At 41.9% G+C, this 22,157-nt stretch overlaps 2 protein-coding genes across 3 annotated transcripts in view; one reads left to right on the top strand and one right to left on the bottom strand.

Moving 5' to 3' along the window:
* Positions 1-693: 693 nt before the first annotated feature.
* Positions 694-8,569, bottom strand: ENPP4 (ectonucleotide pyrophosphatase/phosphodiesterase 4). 2 transcript variants are annotated; one of them, XM_063423748.1, is made up of 4 exons: positions 8,453-8,569; positions 5,861-6,725; positions 4,864-5,034; positions 694-2,453 (listed from the first exon to the last, which is right to left on the bottom strand). In XM_063423748.1, exons 2-4 carry the CDS (start codon positions 6,681-6,683, stop codon positions 2,089-2,091), a joined length of 1,359 nt encoding a protein of 452 aa, XP_063279818.1. In that variant the 5' UTR covers positions 6,684-6,725; positions 8,453-8,569; the 3' UTR covers positions 694-2,088. The 2 variants fall into 2 exon arrangements, with proteins under 2 accessions (XP_063279818.1, XP_063279812.1); XM_063423742.1 differs by having other exon boundaries at positions 8,401-8,552.
* Positions 8,570-17,537: 8,968 nt separating this feature from the next.
* Positions 17,538-22,157, top strand: part of CLIC5 (chloride intracellular channel 5) — a 76,943-nt gene continuing 72,323 nt past the window's right edge. Inside the window, exon 1 of the mRNA XM_063423701.1 lies at positions 17,538-18,157. Within this exon, the coding sequence (XP_063279771.1) occupies positions 17,669-18,157 (489 nt within the window). The 5' untranslated portion in view covers positions 17,538-17,668. The remainder of the gene's footprint in view (positions 18,158-22,157) is intronic.

Raw genomic sequence — 22,157 nt, 5'->3', positions numbered from 1 at the left:
GGAACTGAGAGCACACTGACCACTCACTGTGTGACAGCTGCTGGGGGGAAGGAACAGAGGGGAGAAAGTATGATTCCAATCAGTTTTAGCTTCTAGAAAAAAACCCAAAACTCACAGGTAGAGGACAGGATGTCTGCCAGAAAGGTAAACTCAGTCAAGCCTTTCCAAACACAGATGATGCAAAAGCATCTCCAGTAATTCTCTGACTGACCCTCTGACGATCCCACTCCGCATTAGCAGAATTACCAGAACCTAACCAAACAAAACTCTCTCCAACACAGGAATTAAGCATCCTCCCTTTTGCAGCATATCTAAGCCTAGGTTCTACCCTGCAACACATTCCATTTGGAGTTACTTATTAACCTGACCTCTTGGCACATGTAATAATTAATTTAAATATGGCAGGATGAGGAAGTGACTCGGTGTTCAGTCCAGCTACCGCTTTAGAATATCAACAGGCTAAAATCCAGCACCCTGTCAGTAATAGCACAGATTTTTCAAGGGACCTGAGCCTCTTTCAATTAATCTGAACTTGATTTCAAGTTTAGATTAATTCTGAGTAAAGCATTAGTAAGTAATAATTAGTAGTTTGAAAAAAACCCCAAAACCAGAACTGGTTAAGTTTTGGATTGTGTTTTTAATCAAGTACAATGGAATCCCTAGAGAGGAAGACACACATTACCAAAACTTCCACACGTTTATAAAGCTCAAGTTTATTTTTTCCAGTGGGCAGTTCAAAGAAACCCCTTCCCTCCAAAGTTCCTGCTGCCTCTCTGTTGGATAATCAAAAGGCTGTGGCCAACATCAAACTGCAATGAATCTGAAGTTGTGAAAGAGAAACCCCATTGCTACCAGGTTCCTCTGTCACTTTATTTTTTAAAACCATCAGACTTGTGGAAAAGGACTTGGTAACTGTAGTTCTCTTTTTCAGTTAGCAATAACAATCTCACTTAAAGATAAAATTTAAGGCTTTCTCAATCAAACTATTGTTTTTATAGCAAGTTACCAGATGACCATTAACAAAGAATAAAGAGTTTCCATTAAGAGAACAGTTAGCTCTGGTCTTCACCAGGAATTTGCATCTATGTACCTCAAACATTACAGAGAATTTATTTTTTGAGTTAAGATCTGCTAACTTCTTCCTTTAAATTTCCAGGGTTTAAAATATGAGTTTGGAATCCTTGCGTGATGACCTGCACATCAAACTTTCAATTCTTGCTTTTTAGTACGAGGCAATTATGAGCTTGTACGCAGGGCAGAACCACCTTTATCTCAAAAACTCTTTATCTCTTCTGCAGAATTTACTGCTGAGAAATTTTCCACAGGGTTTAGGAGCAGTGATTTTACACCTACAGCTGATGAAACTGGGTAGTTCAAAGTCTCCCAGGTTAAACTGACTTTTTTGAGATAAGGCAGTAGTGCTATCCCAGCTGGACCTGTGGATCTAAGTCATCCAGAGACACACATCCAGAAATGTCACAGCCACCTGCCCAGGCTTGTAAGTGCTGAATCATATAGTTTATTGCTCAAAATAGAAGAGATATGCACCAGTTCTTTCATCATTGACTTTTCTTTCTCAGAAATTTCTTGTCACATTGCTGACTTAGGGTAGAAACAAAAGTCTTGGATCTTCTCTTTCCCCAAATTTAAGGGCACACCAGAATATACTCTCAAAACAAAACTAACTCCTAACTCTCAATAAAGCTTTTCTTTCCAACACAGGTGCAAGGACACTAAAAGTAGTCAATATTAATTTAATACAAAAAAGCAAATATCATTTACAAATATTAAAATTCACTTTGTCTATCTTGGCTAGTCACGCTTTGGAGTCTCATTCTGAAAGTGTTCAGAGGCTTGAATGAAAAACTAAGCAACCTTATTTTGTTAAGCGTCTCTCCCAGTAAAAAGCTATCTGTTCACTGGTTATGAAAATATTTTTATATGACACTAGTCACACAAATCAGCAGGGTCTGGCTGTACAGTATTTTACACAGATAAAGTGCATCAAACAAAGAATGCCATCCAGTGCAAATTGGAACAGTTCTCCTGAAATCACCATGTAGGCAGCGAGGCGAGGCTCCATCCGCCCTACCCAATCAAAGGATCATCGTCATCACTCTGTAACTGGAGGCGGGCGAAGGGCCGGGAGGGAGCCAGTCTGTTCTTGGAGATGATGATGAGGCAGGTGAAAGTGCTCAGGACCATGAACACCCCGATGACGATGCCGATGGCCTCGGGGACACTGATGCACCACTGGTCAGCCAGCAGGCACTTGGCGTTGGCGAAGGTGCCATTGTGGGGCCGCGGGGCGAGCCCCAGCACGTGGCACATCATGGGGTAGATGTCCACGTTGGCCAGGCTGCCGTGGCGGTAGCCGTGGCGGAAGGCGGGGCCGCGGGCCGCCAGGAACGGGTGCATGCTGGCCAGGGCGTTGTCGTAGCCGTGGTCGCCCACTGCAGCGGGGCAGAGCACACAGTCACTGCCACAGCCTCTGCTCATGATCCCCTCCCCATCCCCACCACCCCCAGAGCAGGTCAGTGCACAACAGAAAAGCAGCTGCTGGATCAGCCACAGAAGGAAGCCAGAGCTGCTTCCCTCTCCCCCCAGACCCCACAGGCCTTTTCCCATACTGGCCTTTCCCCATGGTTCACCCTCCCATTGATCTCTTTAACATTTCCAGTGTTCCCCTTCCCAGTCTTCATGCCAAAGTTCAAAAGGAGGTTGCCACTCCACAATGAGTCAGTAGCTAGAATGCAAATTTTTACTTCTCAGATTTTGGAAAGTCATCTCTCCTTGCAGAGTGGACACTTTGATTACTTAATAAAAACCAGGCACCTTTCCCTTGATAGTGTTCAGTTGAAGCACATTAAATACCCTCAACTCATGCTTATCCGATAAGGTGCTTCAGCTGAAGGGACACCCTGAGAGTCAAAACCAAAAGACAAAGGATCACTGTGCCTCTGGCAGGCACATGGCAAAACCTTTGTGGCTATAAGGTCAGGAGTACTCGGCCATCTGGTAGGTTTTTCAGATGGGCTATAAACAGCTAAAGAGCAGCCATTGTCAAATTTCCTAATAGCATTCCTGAAAAACCTGTCCAAGGTGCCAGAATTCCCTCACAGCATGCACAGCACAGTATTTGAGTGACTGCATTTAATTTTTAGTCCATTTCTTAGAAACAGTGGAGGAATATCCCTGAGAACTGTTTCCTTGGGGGCTTCCATGAAGCAAAATGTCCAGATTCCAACTGATTAGATCACTCTCACCGCTTCAGTGAGCTTCCTCTAGTCCTTTTTAATATTTTCCACCCTTCTGTTTGTTATCACATCTTGTTTGTTTTGACTCATGTTTCTAGATTGTTTCCCCTGCCTTTTACTACTTGTTTGTTCTGAACAGAGCTACTCCGAGTTCCCTCTCCAATGAAGTTCCCAATTTTCCACCTCTGAAGCAGGATTCTGGTGTGTGGAGTTACTGGTACACTTGGCAATCACTGTGCTGCCACTTCGTCCATGAAGACAATAAACCTTAAAGAGGCTTCTAGGCTAAAACCTCCCCTGCCTGATTCTGGGAAGCCTTCACCAATAAAATTGATTTGAAAAGAAATTTACTTCAACCCATACAATGCTGTTCCTTATAAATATTCACTTACTATTTTTAGGTATATGAAATTGAATCTAACCAGGAACAAGAAAAAGAGAACTCTGATCAGAGCACACCCGTGTGACATGTTGCCAAATTGAAGATAACTGTAGCAAATCCATGGGGAAATTAAAATATAAACACATTCTCCATTAAAAAGCAGTATTTCTGCAGAAATTCTGAAAAAACAACTTAATTCTACAAAGGACAGACAGTAAGGTCAGCCAAACTGGGTGCAGCCAGGATTTTACAACACCCTGTCTCTAATGACAGTCTCATAGGGAAGTATCCAGGAGGAATATCCCTGACCCTGCGAACCAGCCTGAGCTGTTGGCTGCTCAGAAACTTCCCAGAGGTTGGTACTTTTGTATTTAATTTCTATTAATGGATTTTCATATCAAGAATCTGTCAAATCATTTCTTGATTTTCATATCAAGAATCTGTCAAATCACTTTCTGAACATACATATACACACACACACACAGAGCCTTCATCTGCAACCAGAATTACAGGTTGAATTTTCTTACTATTACAGCAAGGAAATCTATCTGGAATTTCTTCTTCGAGATACACTTTCATGTGACTGTTGCATTTTTTTTAGTAAATTATACATGCCCCTTGTCTGCCAAAAAAAAAAGCCCTGCATTTATATACACCTGGAAATATATAAACACATATATACACATACATATGTACATATATATGTATGTGTACTTTGACATTCTAGCAGGAAGAAAGTGCACAGCTTAGCAAGGGGCTGAGAAGTGACACCTGTTGAGTTTTGGCTTTCAAACATGCTGCTGTGTTCCTACTATTTTTAGTATTTCCTGCCATTTATTTTCATTCCTTAGTACACGTAGTGTAATATTAAATGTTGTGTGTTGCATTCTTCAATTTATGCACCCCTATATGTATATTTTATATACAATAAAAAGTTAAGCCACACTCCAGGGAAAGCTTGAGACAGAGTGCTAACCTGCCTAAGATAACTCAGACTATTAAGTCAAACATGACAAAGTGTTTCAGCCAACAGAACATTCTCCATCTCCTCCTCATCTGTTAAACACTCCAGGCTCAGGCTGAGAATGTTCTAGAAAATGCTGCACTATTCCTAAACCTGCACAGTGCCAGGACTCCCCTTGCTCAATGAGAACCACCCTGCAGCTGGCTGGAATAGAAAGCAGGCAGTTTACCCACACAAACCACAGAGGAACACACACTTACACTTGGACAGGGACTCGTTCTGTACAATTGTCCAGCCTTCGTCTGCAACCAGAATTATGGGCTGGATCCTCCTGTGATGGCGATAATGGAATCTGTCGGGAATTTCTTCTTTCAGATAAACCTTCACGTGACTGTTGCAGTTTTTGAGTAAGTTATACACATCTTCTTTGTCTGCCAAGGAAAATACTGCACATGAAACAGCTAGAAATTAACTCCTGTTTACTACAATTATCTGTCATTAAACCTAAGAGCTATTATCTCAAAAAATGTATTTTTAAAAAAACACCTAGAAATGCATTTTTTCATGTCCCTTATAAAATGCAGCACTGGTTGAGGTCAATTTCAAAATTTGCTTTCATTTTAATGTCATAATGTCACCTCCTCACGTAGTGAATACTTTCTCCAATGCAGTAATTATTTTTTTTTTTACTGTACTAATCACTTTGTTCATTAGTCTGGCCACAGAGAGGCCATCAATGTCATGATTTCAGACATGCCTGCTAGGGACTACTCTGAGACACAAAAATGGAATTAATGGTACAAAATCTTAGGCTTCACTCCCAAAAACAGAAGTAGTAAAATGATCACAGTTGGGACTAGATTCTTACTTGGAAATTTACACAATGACATTTTTTATTCTGAATAAACACATGGGTTTATTTCATGCTCCCTGTGAATTACAGCTGCATAGACTAAGTGAGCAACAAGAGAGCAGGCAAACTAAGTACCTATCTACTTTCTCAACCCTTTACCAGGGTCACCCTTACCAGCAATTTGACAAGATACTCTCCTTGTCTCAGTGACTGCCAAAACAAACTTCTAAATAAACCATCATTCTTTAGCTTACTCGTTATGCCAAAGTTCTGCAACATAAACTCCATAGGTTTTGCAAACGATTAGAACAAGTCTAGCATATTGTGTGCTTTTTAGAGGCAAGATAAACAAGATTTAATTCTCAGTATTATATGCCTTAAAAAATAACCAAACCCAAACCTACTCTGCCTTGGCAGCACTGCAGCAACTGGAGTCTTGTCTATCAGGGTGTAGTTATTGCGCCCGAGGCACTCATCCAGGACAATCAGCTTCTCTGCAGAACAGGAGGCCATTCCATGGTCACTCGTTATGATGACATTAACAGTGTCCCACAGCCCCGATGCCTTCAGTTTGCTCATAAGGAAACCGACGTGTTTATCCACTTCTTCCAACACTGTGCGCATCTTCTGGGAGTCATCGGGGCCGTACTTGTGCCCGCTTGCATCCGGCTCTTCCCAGTAGAGCACAGCAAAATTGACCACGGGGTCGGAGCTGTTGAGCCACGCAACAATTCTCTCCACTCTCTCCTCAAACGTCACTGAGGAGTTGTACTTCATGAAGAAATGAGGGGTCGTGTTGTTGATTTTTACATCACTACCGGGCCACATCGCAGCAGCACTTGCTCCTTTTCCCTGTTGTTGATTTGTTACCCAAATCGGAACTGCCTCATTCCACCAGAAGGGATCTGAGTCGTTGAACTGTGAAAAATTTTTCTTGGCATCTGCATCATACATGTCATTAGCCACAATGCCATGGCTTTCCTCATACAAGCCTGTCACTATGGTATAATGGTTTGGGAAGGTCTTGGTGATAAAAGCATTCATGACTTCTTTTACAAGCACACCATCCTCAATGAATTCCTGGAGGTGAGGAAGTTTGTAGGTTTCCAAGTAATCAGCCCTAAAACCATCAAAGGACACAAGGAGCAACCTGGGTACAGAGTCACCAGCTGAGCAAGGACAACAGACAAAGATTCCAACAAAAAATAACATCAACGTGGAGCTCATTGTGGAGACTTTGAAGTGCTGCCAGCAGGTGATCAGATGCACCTGAAAAATTTAAACAGACAAGGCACATAACCAAAACAATTCTACTGTGACCAGTTTAACTAGCTATACATTATATACATCTTCCTTCCAGAGGGTAATTCCAGAACACCCAGTCTAAACAACCACTCACTTTCCCTTCTTCAGAGGTTTCTCACATATTGTCAGAGTTTTTCATATATTAAAACAAACGAGCAGTGAGATTTTTCTCACTGCAGACTAAATGAAAGGAAGAATTGTCTTCTTTTGATCAGTTATTCCATTGTTGTGTGTCTCCCATTACAATTCTACATTTTAAGACAAAAAAATCAGTATTTTTACCATGTTCAAGCACAGGCACTTGAACAGTTCCAGACGCACATTTAAGAGTCCTCTGCAGCCCTAAACTCTTATTACACATCACTGTTCAGGTCAGAAACCTTTTTCCTACTATAACTGTATTTTTCCTTTTTCATCTCACTTTTCCTTTTTCAGTTTCCAACCTCCAGAGTTGCTGGAAGACTTTTCAGCCTTTCAATTTTCCCATTTACTCATTGCTTATCCCATACACAGAACTGCCAGGAGTAACTTCTGCTTTCCTTCTAAGCTGCTCTACATCTACCATAACAGCATTTAAACCTGTCCTTTATGTACCACACTATTCTCTCTCTAAAAAAAAAAAAAAAAAAATCCAAATTAATAACCTTAGCTATGAGGTAAGTATTTCTCAGCAAGGAATTAATGACTATTCTAAGTGCCAGGTATGACTTGTAAGCTTTTACCCCCTCTTAATGTATTATGTGTGACTTAAGCACTTTATTTAGCAAGGTACAGAATGATGCTCTCAGTCTTCAAGGAAAAGGAAGCGAAGCTCCAGGTTTCACAAAACCTTCTACAACGTTGATAGGCAGCATATTTGCTTCTCAAGAAGAGTCCTATTCCAGCAAGTTTTCCCTTTATATTTCTTTTATCCTTTATCTTCCTTTACGTGCAGACAAACTGTGATTCCAGAAGGCACAGCAGCTGTCTTCCCAACATTTTTAACATCAACCCTTTCCCGCAAACTCCTTAAAACGGCGGGTTTATTTTAAAGGTGGAAGGAGCTTTAATGTCAGCTGCAGCTTTAGCAGTGACGGGAACGCAAAGCACGGGAAGCCACCCCCCGCCTCGGTCTCCAGCAGTTCAAATGTCTGCAGAAGATACATAAGTTACAAGGACTGATAAAACAGCATTAAAGCGCCTCTTAGCACAGAGGATTTAGAGGACACAAGCCCTTTTAAAGAACAAAGAGAAGAAAAATGGGAAGAGCACCGCAGCGGCGAATCACCCGTTCAGTGTTGTCAGGTGCTTTAAAAAGCAGAAGCAGAGTTTCAGCGCAGTACGACGCAAACCCGCAGCGTTCGCTTCGAAATGCTCCAAAGCTGCTCAGCACTGGTGTTTTTATACACAAGTGGCACGTTCTAACCAAAAATTAACTCTACCCCAGGCAAACCCAGCAAAACAACCCAGCTGTGAAATACCCCCAGCACTAGTCCACCTGCTCCCGAATCTCCCGGCCGGGTGTTGGAGTTGCTCGGCTCGGTCAGAACGGAGGTTATGCCGCCGGCAAAACGCACACACGCGGCACCGCCGACCAAGCGGGCGCTCCGGGTCAGCTTTCCCCGCGCCTATCCCTCACCCACACCCAGACCGGGCTCACCGTCCCCACAGCCTCCCGCCGCGGGACACCCCCGTCCCCGCCGGGGCCCCACCGTGAGGTCCCGCTCCGGCTCCGCTCGGGACGCGCGGGCGGCACCGGAGGTGACCGGGGGAGGAGGTGGGGGCGCAGCGCCTGCGCACCCGCCGCCCGCGCAGCCCCAACTGACAACTGACGGGCCTTGGGGGGGGCGCGGGAGCTCGTCAGGGAGCGCGGCCTCCGCCCGCTGTGATTGGCTGCGAGCCCGCTGGCGGGAGATCCGATTGGCTGTGGCGCGGGGGCGTGGCGCTGGGATGAGCGGCGGAGGGGGGAGCGGGAAGTGAGGGGCGGGCGGTGAGAGGGGCCGTGAGGGGGTCGTGAGGAGACTGTGGGGGTCGCAAGGGGGCCACGGGGGCAGTGGGGAATTTCCAGTGTCACAGGGTCAATTAGATGGAAAAGAGCCCTGAGATAATCGAGTTCAACCTATGGCCGATCACCACTTTGCCAATTAGACTATGTCTCTCATTGTCACCTGCAGTCTTTTCCTTAAACACCTCCGGGGACGGTGACTCCACCGCTTCCTTCGACAGCCAATTCTATTGTGTAACCACCCTTTTTGTGAAGAAATTATTCTTAATGTCCAACTGAAAACCTCCCGTGGTGCAACTTGAGACTATGACCTCTTGTCCTGTCTCTTAGTATCTGGGAGCAAAGCCCAACCCCCCCTGGCTGTCCCCTCCTGTCAGGAGCTGTGCAGAGCCACAAGGTTCCCCTGAGCCTCCTTCTCCCCAGGCTGAGCCCCCCCAGCTCCCTCAGCTGCTCCTCCTCAGACCTGTGCTCCAGACCCTTCCCCAGCTCCGTTCCCTTCCCTGGACACGCTCCAGCCCCTCAATGTCCATCCTGAGGGGCCCAGAACTGGACACAGCCCTCGAGGTGACCCCAGCAGTGCCCAGCACAGGGGACAGTCACTGCCCCGGCCCTGCTGGCACACATTGAAGGGGATGAAGGGGGCAGAGCTGAGGGAGCCATGGGGGCTGTGGGATGAAGGTCTCCCAAGCAGAGCAATGTGGTGTTTTCACAGAAACACAGAATGACTAAATTGGAAGAGACCTCCAAGATCATCGAGTCCAACCCATGCCCTAACACATCAGCTGGACTATTTTCAGGGAGCTCAGGGGTTTGTAAGGGATGTGTTTGTACCCCCAGACCAGGATGCTTTGGGTCTGTTTGCTGGGCTTCTCTTTGTTGTAGAAGGGCACCATGAGGTGAGGCTGTGATGGGACACGTCCTTGGGAGTGTCCCTGTGCTTTCCCAGCACGCCCATAACCTGCCTCCTGCTTCCTTTGCAGGGATCTGGCAGCCCCAGGCTGTCACCTTCTCAAGGCAGTGGTGCTTGTCAGCGTGACTTCTCCATGACTCCTCCATGACTCCATCTCCCTTTTGGTCACACAGCTCTGTACTTTGGCTGTTCATATTTTACACACATCGCCTTTTTGTGGTTTCTTGTGGGAGAAAAAATAAATTGTTTACCCTAAAACTTAGAATACAGGCAGGAAATGGTCACAAGTTGAATGTACTCTGAGTGCCATTGCAGCAGTGTGTGGTACAATGAATTGCAATCTGTTTTGGGTCCTGGTGTAAGTTTGTTTAATAAATTAAGGCAAATAGTCTACATTCCCGTGGCTCTCCATTTTATTATGAGAAGGGATTAGTAATTCTGCAGAACCTGTTAAGTTACTGGTGCTGAAAAACAAGGAAATCAGCTCTATGTAAATAGAGAAATGAAGCATCCTTTAATAGCAAAAGCATAAATCATCACTATTTTAAATTTCATCCTAAAAGCTGAGAAAAAGACATGCTTATGGCTTCATAACTGACTGAAGTAGATCTGAATTTCATTCTGTCTACCCTGCTAGATGTTTACTCTACAGGCGGTGTAGATTTCAGCTTGTTTCTTCCAAATGGTTTTCACATATGTATGAGTTAGGCAGGTTTTGCTACCTTTGTGTGCCAGCTGTGGAGTGGCTCTAAAATGTGGTACAGTAGTCTGAATAGAGTGACACGCCCCTGATTCACCTTGATTTATGGAATGTAGCAGGTGTGGCAAAACAGGCTTGTAAAAGAAGGAAAAAAAACCATCTCCAGGTGAGCTAGATAAGAATTCTTGCAGCTATTCACGTGTTATGTGTCAAGTTCAAATCAAGGTCCTTGTGGGTTTTTTTTCCTCTGAGTCTCTTTTTGGTTGCAAAAATTCAGCTTTGTGAATATGCATGACAGCTGATCATGTGGAGAAGGGACATCCTTTATAAATTACTTTGTTGTGTTGCCTTAAAAATATTTTTACATAGCGTGAACTAGAGCTCCAGGGAATACATAACAGAGCAGGTGCAATATTTTGACCAATTTCATCAAGTTACAATCGAATTCCTGTTAAAAACTTTATGCACAGATGCAGACAACTTTTAAGCATCGAGGCTCTTTTGCCAGCCTACTTTTTCAGCATACTCACTCAGCTATTCAGTCCTAAAAGGTGTGAGTAATCTTGTGTTTACCTTTACCCACATGCTTTGAAAACCATTTGCAGTATTCACTTATTCATGAGCCCAACCTAATGCTGTGTGCCCAGTTTGACACATCATACAGGCAGCACACCACAGCAGCTCGGACCTCTGAACTGGTCTAGCCAATATGTATCTAGTGTATTAAATACAGCTCTTGGTTCCATTTACAGTGTTTGCCTACAAGAAATGGGTGAGTTACATGTATACTTACATTAAGAGGAGTAAAACTGGGCACTACTGAGATGTTTGCCTTTCTTCACCTTGATCTCTCTGTTGTATTTAGCCCACATTTGCCCATAGAAGCTGCAGTTCTAAGCACTGGATGCTGCCAGAGCTGTCCAGATTTACTGTGGGAGTACAATTGAGCATTTGCTGCTCGAAAACCATTAGTCAATGCCAGGAAGTAAAGAGTAGGCAACCTCAAAATATTCTCAGGGGTTGCTAGGTTTAGTACAACACTTAATTTCTGGATGGAAACCATGCCCTCTAGTTGGCAGTGTTATAGAGGTGAGGCAACTCTGAATTTATTTGGATTAATTAAATTTGGGGTTAAATTTGGACAAATTTAATTTGGATTGTTCAGTGTGGAGAAGAGAAGGCTTAGGGGTGACCTAACCGTGGCTTCCAGCACCTGAAGGGTGCTGAAGAGTGGACACCTGGAAGTGTCCAAGGCCAGGTTGGATGGGGCTTGGAGCAACACAGGCAGAGTGGAAGATGTCCCTGTCCATGGCAGGGTATTGGAATAAGATGATCTTTAAATTCCCTTCCTACCCAAACCATTCTGCAATTCTATGAAAACTCGATGTTCATGCAAATAGCTCAGCTACTCGTATTGCATACTTTCTTAATTATATATTAAGAAAGATATAATTTCTATAAATTTAAATAATAATTTTTCATTATTTAATATTGAACAGGAAATATTTCCTGTATTTCCAATCTTATTCTCAAGTTTATCCATGTGGTGGAGACTTCTGTCACCATTTTTGCTCAGTAGGTTTTTTTTTTTTTAATCTGACATTTAACCTGTTATTTACTGTGTTTTGATTCATCTTTATAAAACTGAGATTAAAAAAATAGACATTTCATGAAACCATAAAAAGAGCTGGGTGAGTAACAGCTGTTAAACTTTATTAGACCTTAAGCTTTTAGTGCGCATTTGATCCAAAGCATTGCTTGTATATAGAGACTATAAATAAAAAGGGCTCTTAACCTTGCTGTTTCTCAAACGGTGTGTAAGGCTGCATGACAGGGTGATACAGAGGACTGTAGGGTCTCTGCCTTCTTTATTTCAGTTACCAGAGCTTCCACTGCAAACAGGCTTGAAGCTGGGTTGCTGAGTTTTCAAGGGTGCTTAGTTTCAGAGATAAACAAGGCTGTTGAAATTATGCCAGATTTTAAAGGCAAACAAAAATGTTTTTCTTGGAACAGTTGAACAGATAAAATGTTGGTGTTTCTTAAGCTCTCAGGTATTCCAATGGAGTTTCTGACTGAGGATTTAAAGACCAAACCAAGTGAAGTTTTACAAAATGAACTGGAAGACCAAAAATAAAGGGCTTTGGAACATCCAAATTGGGAATACTTAGGTCCTGCAGCTGCTAAAGCAGGTTTTCAAATGTGTGTTGACAATGACCCCTGGTATTTTTAACAACAAAAAGTTGTTGATAACATGAGAATTGAGAGTCCTGTGCAAAGTGGTTTCCTATTGTTTGTCTGGTTCAATGTGGAAAAATGTCTGTCAGATGCAGAATGAAATTTATAGGTGTGTTGGCTTTAAATATGCCTTTTATGCAGCCAGCAGCAAAGGAAATCTGGGTAGAGGTGAATCATCATTACTACAGTGGGGTCCTGGATTTGTGAACCAGCCCCTCTGAAGACTGCAGAATCCAGGTCAGTTTTAGCAGAACAGATGGATTTCTGGATGCTTGCTTCAAAGATGTGCTGTGTGAAATGTGTCATCTTCAACATCTACCAAACCACTGTCTTCTGAAATAATTCTTCGATGTGTTTGTTTTCCTTACTGCAGTACAAATAGAACACAGATAAAGGAACAAAATGTGGGATAAAGTCTTGTCCTTGTGCTGTTTAGTGCAAGATTGGCAGTGGACAGAGGATTACTGTTGATGAACTGTGTAGAGATAAGGTGCTGCTAACAGCATAAGTAAAAGCTGAGGCTGGAAATGGTGCAAGAGTTTGTTTGTGGTTGATTTCCTCCAGGTATTGAGTGCAGCCAGGAGTGAAAACAAAGTTGGTAGGAATTTATTGCAAATCCCTTGTAATATATCTGTAAACCATGATCAGTCTGTCTCCCAGAGCCCACAGTGTAGATTTGGTAATGTCCTTGAACTACATGTTACAAAGCTTTGGAAATTTTGGAGCTTTATGATGGAGAGAAGTTCCTGGATTTTTTTTTTTTTTGGTTTTTTTTTTTTGGTTGTTTGTTTGGTTTTTTTTTGTTTTTGTTTTGTTTGGTTTTGTTTTGTTTGGTTTGGTTTGGTTTTGTTTTGTTTTGTTTTTTTGTAAAACCAACATCCTGAATGGCCAGGAACATTCATGATATTGCATTGAGTGCACATAAGTGCAAATTAAGGGTCTGGTCCTCCTGGATGCTAAGATCCCTCAGTTTCTGAGGGACAGTAAACTTTGTTTACCATCATTCAGGTTCAGCTGTTTTCAAGAACAGTGTTTTAACCATTCAGGATTTTTTTTGAATCTCTTCTGTCTGTAAAAAGATACTTTAGAGCAAGCAACTGAAGGACCTCCATTTCTTTAGGTTATGAGGAATGATTTACAGGCTCTTTGCTTAAAGTATATAAGTGTCTTCATTGAGGAAAAATAAAACTGAAGGATTCTTTTATTAAACCATTAAACTTATAGGAATTTCCAACTGGAAATGATCAGGGAGATTCCAGTAGAAGCAGGTTGCTATTTCTAAACAGGGCTGAGAACCACTGAAGCTACTTGTGGCACTGGTAGATGAGTTGAAATTTACAATATAATGGAGTGTCTAGAATATGTGTAAATTATTGCTTCAATAAAGGTGTACACAGGTAGAAGTCCTGGGAATCTGTGCTAAAAAGTGTAATGTGGGGTTTTGCCTCTGATTCTTGATCTCTGAGAATAGGTGAGGTATTCTGTTTAGGGGCTGGTATTCTTGTTACTCTTTGTTTTTCCCACTCTTCCACTCTGAAGGTGAGGGATAACTGACTCTAGCAATGCAGGAATTTCTTTATGAGTCAGTCTTCTGCTTGTCATTTTAAAATAAATGCAAGGTGGAAGTGCTGATTTTCCTTGGAGTTTCAGGGTAAACTGCTAAAGTTTCAGAAGTAGCTTCAGCAGTCTGAGTGTGCCAGAGCCATTATCCTTCAGATAAATCAAGTCTCTCTAAGCAAACAATTTAAATACCAATAAATGTCTCTGTATGTTTGAGCTGCTGAACTGAGCTCTGTGTGTGTCTGCAGAGTGAACCAGGCAGCTATCTGGGTTCCTAGCCTCACTTTTGATGTCCACTTCTGGGCTTCTAAATGCAGATGAAAACCAGCCTTGTTGTCTGAACAGGCCCATCTATTGAAGGGAGCTCTGATAACTGGGCTGTATTGAAGCCCATCTTCATCTCCTTTTGATATAATTATTTCAATCTCTTTTTATGATGTACTTTGAGGTGCTCATCATTGTCCACTGGACTGTAGAAAGAACCAGTGATTTCCTTATTCCACATGCTTAACACTAACAAAACTGTAACATGTGTCTAAGTATTCTAACTGAACTTATAGTCTTATTGATTCTGGTAAGTCTCCCTTTAAAAAAAATACAGTTGAAGTTAAATCAGGAATTCAGTCATAAAGTAAAAAACAAGCTTCTCTTGAAAAATAGTGTTCTATTACTCATGTTCTTTGTCTTTTATGAACTTTTCTGCTTATGGTTTTTGTGCTTCTTTGTGTTTCTGCAAAGCCTGTGACCAGTGTCACCAATAGCTCACGTGGGTCCAGATGGTCAGTGACACAACCTGGATTCCAGAATTAGCAGCAGAAAGTATTGTTTTACTAACTTCCACATTAATTCAACACCTTCTAGATTTGGGAGCAGAGTAATTTAGAGAATGGATGAAATGGGTGATCTCTGTCTTTTAACCTTGCATTCTCATGCCTTTGGGGTGGAACTCTTACTCAGAGGGCTTTAGTTGTGCTGAGACCTTTTTTGTGCTCCCCTGCCTCATACAACCTCTTCCCTCTCACTTCTGTGCGGGAGAGAAGTCCCATTTCACTGGACTCTTAATGATACTTTTCATTGCACTTGGAGGGGGTCAGAGGAAAGAAGAACCTGCATAACTCAAATTAAAGAAACCCACATCAACTGTATTTATTTATTTTAAAATAATACTCACCTTATGCTTTTACTCCTTGTTTCACTTGTGATATTTTAAACCCTCCAGTAGGTGCTGCTGTGTCCTGCAAATGTCGCCTTTGCTGAAGGAAAAAAAAGTAATGGACTGGACTACAATTGGACTTTGTTCTTTGTTTTGTGTCATGCATATTTCTGTGTTCTTTTTTTTTTTTCCTCAAACTGTTCCCAGCCAAGTTATTAAGGAGAGAGTTTTTATGATCCCAGCGAGTTTAATCCTGCAAGCACTCTGTAAAAAAGGGTTGAAGATCAGTGGGAGTTGCTGATCAAAGTCATGCTCAGAGCAAGGTGAACAGACCCAGGCAGAAATACATTTGTCTTTCTACAAAATATGAAGAAATCCAAGTGTTTTCTTAGAAGTGAAAAGTAGTCCTAAAAGAAGGTGAATTTGTAAATCTTACCAGCTATTTTATTGCTTTTCTGAAGTTTCTCGAACTTCAGTAATTTAAGTTCATGATTTTAAATCAGTCTTATCATTAGCCTTGGTCTTGAGTGCTAGAAATTTGCGAGACACAGCACACATTTCAGAATCTCTGAGTTAGGGTTTCCATGTGAGGAATTGTGGCTGAGTTACATACAGCTAATGTAAGGAGATGTGCTCCATCCTGTTTGGTGATGCACCACTTGTGCCAGGCAGGAATGTGGGGGCAGTAAAAGTTAAAATTAGGCCTTAGTAATGGGTAATGTACCCTTGAAGTCCTTGAATTGCATCAGGACAGAAATGCTCTCGAGAGCTAAGAGATCTCATTGATCTCTGATACTTACCTGTATCTTTGTACTGTACAGTCACAGTGATTAAACTTGGTTGTGACCATGATCTTGGCACTTTTCAGGTTATCTAAGAGCCCTAAGTTTAATTACGATGAAATATTGGTTTGTTTTTGATATTTAACTTTAGTAGTACTCTCAACTTCTTAATATAAGAGTAATGGTGGTTAACTACAATCATAAATCCCAGGCAGGCAGCACCTGCTACTCTACCCTTTGAAACAGCTTGTGTTCCCTTCTGGGATGGCTTGAATTACCATCTTTCTCTTTCATTTCTCTTCTTTATTCCTTTAAGGAATCTAACCTGGCTATGGCAGTTACCTCTCAGGAAGTTACAAGGATGTGTCAGGAGGAAAATACCTTCATTTTCCTTTTGACTCAACCCCAAAAGATTAAATATAATTTGTTTATAAGAATTCCTGTAATAATCTATGTAATCCAGAAGCAGTATACGTGGAGATAAAATGTCTTTAGTCAATAAGGCCTGAAGTTCTCATGACTTTAATAAATTGGTAACTTTATAATAATTTGATAAATGCAAGTTTGTATCCTCTGGGAGTTTCAGCTCTGTTGAATTCAGTCCCTGTGGAACATGTATCTGTCTCTAGGAGGGCAGTTAATTCTATGCTAAAACTGGCAGTATTCACCCACTTTAGGTTCTGTGCAGTTTGGTGTGTCTCTCCATTCTTTAGAGAAAAGGAACTGTATATACAAGGTGGCAAACTAGATTTCTACAATGTGTGTCTTACGACATGGAGTTACATAACCTAAATGTGATTATAATTAATTGATGCATTATGTATATGTAATTATGATAATTACTTCTTCATTGCTTTCTTTTCCTATATTCCCAGGGCAGCTCATGAGAGCTTTTACAGTTTTGACCCTAGTTTATAGTTGAGAGGAGGAAAATGCTAAATGTGAAATGTGTGGCCCCCAAAGTGAATGAGTGGCAATGTTGGAAAGAGTTTAAATTTACCTCTTTATATTTTTTGTAGGTTTTTTATAAATGATCATCAGTTGTTGACGATTTTGTATGTAACCACTAGAAGGTTACAGATGATTGCTTGTATTGTTGAGGCAGTTTTGCCTTGCTTTTCCTTGAAGTTTTTGTGTGCTGAAAATATGAGTGAGTGAAGTCTGCATTTCTACCTCTTTACATAAATAAGATTTCAAGTAGAACTCTTTCCAACTTCCTATGTAAGAACACTTATTTTTTTACTGCAGCTTTCTGGGACTGAGAGGTTGTTCAGCTTTTTTTTGCTATACTTATCCAGGCAATATCTGGAGGAACAACTGATTACAGCTCCTGAGATAGAGTTCCCAGGAGTCAGATCGACAAAGGGGTTAAAAGTGAGACAGCCTTTTACTTCGGTGGAAGTGCAGTTGTTGATTCAAGGCTCTCAGTAAATGATTGTTGGAGATCTGCCATGTGTAGCTGAGCATTCAGAAAGTACACCACAGACTCTGCTTCCTCCAGAGGAGCCTTGTCTGTTAACATCTCACTTTAATTGTAGTCTGTAAGGTACCTGCAGGCAAGCAAGACTCACCAGCCAGCAGCCATGGAAGATCCAGTCTTCACTGACATCCATGAAAATGCTAATGACATCACTGGCTCTGAGGTTTCAGATTCTGAGGAAAATAAAGGGGGTGATCTTTCTGATCATGTCCGTGAAGATTCAGCATCCCCCCTTTCCATCACTAATATCCCAGAAAACACAGATGATAGTAAAGAGAACCCAGAAGATAGCTGTAATAATTCTGTGGCCTCTCAGCATGCAAGTGATGGAGAAAATGATTCTTCATCTCACCATGGTGCTGAAGAAGACCACCCACAGCAGCAGGCTGATCTGATGAGCCCAGCTCTGGAAGATAAAGATGTGGAGGGCACAATGTTTGAGACCAACCTGCATTTTCCTCCAGATTTCCAGTTTCGTCAGAGGCAGAGCAGTTTTACCGACTCTTCAACTTCCCTCAAGTTTCCCCTTAACAATAACTTTGGAGAAACTAACAGCGTTCAGGAAGATGTTGAGATTTCCATTTTTGTAAAGGTAAGAACCTGTGTGCTCCTAAGTATACCCTGGTTTTAAACCCCAAATCAATGAAATACAGCTATTCACTGCTTTGCTCCCAACTCTGCTGCAGGGAGCTGATCCCTTCACTTACCTCTTGCATATTTAAGCAGAGAAAAAGATGATTTGTGTTGTGTGGAAGTGCCTGGGATTTCTTCATTCAAGTGAAAGTGTGGTGTGGGTATTCTGATTGTTGCTGTAATTAATTTCTTCTGGGAAATCTCCCTACTGTTACAGCTAGGATGCTACTATTTAGTTGAGCTAGTTCAGCTATCCCTGCACTTCACTATCTAGTAGCTGAGAGCTCAAAAGTATCAGCTATGAATGCTATGAAGAAAACTGAATGTATAGTTTAAATAATGCTCATCCCTGAAATAAGTTTTTCTTTTATTCCTTTCAGTATTTAGATTTAGATATTTCTGTGACAATTTCAACATGTGTTTTCATTAATTTCCAGTTAGGTATAAATTACTGAGAGGGCTTTCACACCTTCCCTCACCTTATAAAGGATTACTTAGGTTTCAAAACTGTAAACAGCTGTGTACTTGAATAAACACTATGATTTCCTTCATAAAAGCACTTGTATTTAACCTTCCTCAACATTTATTAGGCTGAAACACAGGCCTGACAGTTCCTTCTTTTTAACTATATAAGAACATTCAAGACCTTGCGTACTTTGACTAGAACAATACACCATGAATATAATATTCTGTTATTTCAAGAGAAGCCTCATGAAGTTTGTTAATTTTTCAACATCAACAATATTATCAAAATCTGTTTCTCAGTTCCATGGGGGCTTTGGAAACAGGAGAAGAGATTTTGTCACCACACATAATGAGAAGTGTTTTCAGCAGTCACTATCTGGTGAAATGGCTCCCTGAAACAGCACCTGTCCTATTTCTGTGACAGGATCATGGTCATTGCTAAAAATATGTTGATTATATGGTCAAAGTAAGAGCTGAGGCATTAGTTCTATTTTATATTTCTTCATGTTGTCCTATGTATGTGTTAAAAGTTGCAGCAATTGAGTACATTTTGTTTTTTAGCAACTACATGGTGTTAGCAACCAAAAAGCTGTATTTTGGCTTTAAAATCATCCTTTTAATTTCCTTATTCTTTCACATTTCTCATTTTTCAAAATAACAATGTCTTCCTTTTCTATGGATAAAATAGGAAATGTGTGCAGATGTTCCCATTCAAGCAGAGTTGTTCAGGTTAATTTGAAAAAGTGAGAAGAGAGGCATTTTGAATAGAACTGTCATGGGCAAGGTCTGAGCAAGTCCTTTTCCTTGCTTTTGCTGTTCAGAGAAGCTGATTATCCCATAAAGGTTCTTATCAGCTAGTCCAGAGAGGAGGGCAAGCCGTGCTCTCTTCACTTGCCAAACATAAGTGCCTGGTGTCTTTGAGATGTCCTTGAGCCCCGAGATATCCCTACCTGGCTGAAAGGTTGGGACATGAGGCTCTCAGGTGATCCATGCTGTGGGCAGGGCACTGGGTGCTGCTGGGGAGGTGGCTGAACTGAACTCCTGTTACAGTATTTCACTCCCTGAGAACGTGATGATGTTTCATTTTTGGCTTTTTGTTTTTCTGTTTTTCTGGTATCAAGGTAATAAAGCAGTAACTCCATGGAGCACAGATCCAGCTTTGCTCTCTTTAATTATCTAGCTACCAAAGTCAGCCTGTAAAATGGAAGGTCACAGAATAATACATAACAAGAGTAATGAAATCCCGAGGGCTGTGGCTTCTTGCACATGGAACCAATATCTCAGTTGTATCAATAAATATTACTCATAGATGGTTCCCATCTCACTAGTCCACCTGAGGCCAGTATTGCTCTGAAATTGGGTTCATCTGGGTTTGCACTTTTCTGCAGACACTAACAGTGAAAGCAGGACCTTGTGCTGTGGGACAATAGTGACCATGGCAGTTCTGCCACTATTTATTCCTCTCTTTGCTTGTAGCCTTAATAAATCTCTGTGAATGACTGGAAATGTGAGTGTCAGAGGCCTGAACACCAGAGAAAGTGGGAAGATTAAGTGGTATCTAACTCACAGTGCAGCTGGATGGATAATGTTTACAGTAGTCCATTCATTGGACACCAAGAAAATGTTTACATCACTTTAACTAATTTTTCACTGATTATCAGTGCTTGGTAACTATGTCATATCAGGATGTACCGTGAGGTAAAAAAGGAATTCCCTGTGCCTTTAACAGCAGAATGCAGCATGTAACAACATGAATCTGTTTGTATGAATCCAGCACGTCCAGGCTTGTCACAGCCACTTTAATGCCTTTTCAATAACACTGTAATTTCTTTCAACAAAAGCTTTTGCAATTTAAACAGAAATATGACTGGCACGCAGGCTGTGTTACTGAGTGCACAGGACAGCCTGATCCAATCATGGCTCCAAGGTCCAGCCTTCTCATCTGTACACTATATTTTCCTATTGAGCAGCATGGTTGTTCTGAAGATTTAGGTTTCTTTGAAAATTTAAACTATTTTGTTTTCCTGAAGCTTGAGTTGTTCTTTAAAGACCAATTTTCTTTTCAGAAGAAAATTATTGCTCTTCTGTTTTTTTGATGACCTGAGACTGCAAATTACAGCTTCTCTGTACTCATTTGTGCCATAGGAACACAGTTCCCAAAAGAAGGAAGGTAATTCTTTACCCTAAGCAATAAACACCTTGTGTTAGGCAAAAATACCAACTTTATGCAGTGGTTTAGCATCATCAACCTGCACCTGTTGGATCACTGCACTGGAGTAAGAGAGTTATGGATGCTGGAGAGCATCTCTGGAGATCACTGGTCCAACTCCTTACTCAGAGCAGGATCACCTACAGCAGCTTGCTCAGGGTCATGTTTTGTTTTCAATATTTCCAAATATGAAGAAACCACAACCTCTCTGTGCAGCCATTCTAATGTCCTACCCTCATGGTAAGGCTATGTTTTACATAGAATTTTGTGTATCTCAGTGTGTACTTGTTGCCTTCTGTCCTTTTAGTGGATATCAGTGCTTATATTTAAGAATCAGAATGCAAGCATTTAGCTGTTTCTCTTTGGAATTATGGTATCCTTTTGTAAAATTTCATTAGTTTGGGAGCTAGAAAAAAAAGGACATTTTTGTATTTCCCTCAAGATGTTTGAAGTGCTGAGTCCTGCACTTGGGACATTTCTGCAGTGCTGCAGGCTGTGAGTAGAGTGGCTGGAAAGCTGGAAAAGGACCTGGGGGTGTGAGTCAACAGCAGCTGAACATGACCCAGGTGTGCCCAGGTGGGCAAGAAGGCCAATGGCACCTGGCTTGCACTAGCCATAGTATGGCCAGCAGAGCCAGGGCAGTGATTATCCCCCAGTGTTATCCCCCAGTACTGGGCATGGCTGAGGCCACAGCCCAAATCCTGGGTTCAGTTCTGGGCCCCTCATCACAAAAAATAAATTGAAGGGCTGGAGTGTGTCCAGAGAAGAGAACAGAGGTGGGGAAGGGTCTGGAGCACAAGAATGACGAGAAGCAGCTGAGGGAGCTGGGGGGCTCTTCCTTTCCAAACTCCCTGAAAGGAAGGTGGAGCCCGGTGGGGGTCAGGTTTTTCTCCCAGGTAACAAGTGACAGGATGAGAGAAAATTCCTCAAGTTGTGCCAGTGTAGGTTTAGATCAGATATTAGGAATTTTATGTGTTTTTTTATGGAGAGGGTTGTCAGGCACTGGAACAGGCCACTCAAGGAAGTGGAGTCACCATCCCTGGGCATCCAAAAACGTGTGGATGTGGCACTTCAGGACCTGGTTTACAGGTGAACATGGTGCTGGTGCTGGGTTGGCAGTTGGACTTGATGATCTTAAATGTCTTTTCCAACCTTACCAATTCTGTGATTCTGTGGTTCTCTGATTTCCAAGCCAGGGATGTCTGAGGAGTCCATTGGTGGCACAACTAACTCTGTGCTAGTTCCCTACTGACTCCCCAAGCTGAGCTGAACTGTTGTGAATGAC

Source organism: Prinia subflava, chromosome 2 (assembly GCF_021018805.1).
Source record: "Prinia subflava isolate CZ2003 ecotype Zambia chromosome 2, Cam_Psub_1.2, whole genome shotgun sequence".
In the NCBI taxonomy this organism is placed as follows: Eukaryota; Metazoa; Chordata; class Aves; order Passeriformes; family Cisticolidae; genus Prinia; species Prinia subflava.
This window is presented reverse-complemented; position numbering and strand designations above follow the sequence as displayed.